The 384-nt window shown below is 71.1% G+C and overlaps 1 protein-coding gene across 1 annotated transcript in view; it reads right to left on the reverse strand.

The window, feature by feature from the left end:
* Nucleotides 1–227, reverse strand: part of CNIH3 (cornichon family AMPA receptor auxiliary protein 3) — a 98500-nt gene extending 98273 nt beyond the window's left edge. The window contains exon 1 of the mRNA XM_077779869.1: nucleotides 9–227. Coding sequence (XP_077635995.1) covers nucleotides 9–89 — 81 coding nt within the window. The 5' untranslated portion in view covers nucleotides 90–227. The remainder of the gene's footprint in view (nucleotides 1–8) is intronic.
* Between the last annotated feature and the right edge of the window lie 157 nt (nucleotides 228–384).

The raw sequence follows: 384 nt of genomic DNA on the forward strand, positions 1-384 counted from the left end.
TTACTCACGTGCCAGATGGCGAAGAAGATGAGCGCGGCGCACAGCACCAGGGACAGCATGTAGCAGAAAGCGGCGAAAGTGAAGGCCATGGCCGGCAGCGGGACCTCGGACGACCACGCTCCCTCCGAGCGAGGGCAGGTGGGACCAGGTCCGCAACCCCGCGTCGAGGCCGGAGGCTGGGAAGAGGCAGGCCCGCTGGAGAGCCTCGAGGCTCAGGGACGGCGAGCAGGGCCGGGACCCCGCAGCTCCGGCGCCCGGACCCTCCGCAAGCCGCTCGGGCGTCGCCGGCGGAAACTGTCCCCAAATCGAGGAAACCGGTCAGCGGAGAACTCGGCGCGGACGATCGCGGCCAGAGGGCCCGGTAGGCAGAGCCGGCGAGGGCCG

The sequence above is a fragment of the Crocuta crocuta genome, unplaced genomic scaffold (genome assembly GCF_008692635.1).
Source record: "Crocuta crocuta isolate KB4526 unplaced genomic scaffold, BGI_CrCroc_1.0 scaffold322, whole genome shotgun sequence".
In the NCBI taxonomy this organism is placed as follows: domain Eukaryota; kingdom Metazoa; phylum Chordata; class Mammalia; order Carnivora; family Hyaenidae; genus Crocuta; species Crocuta crocuta.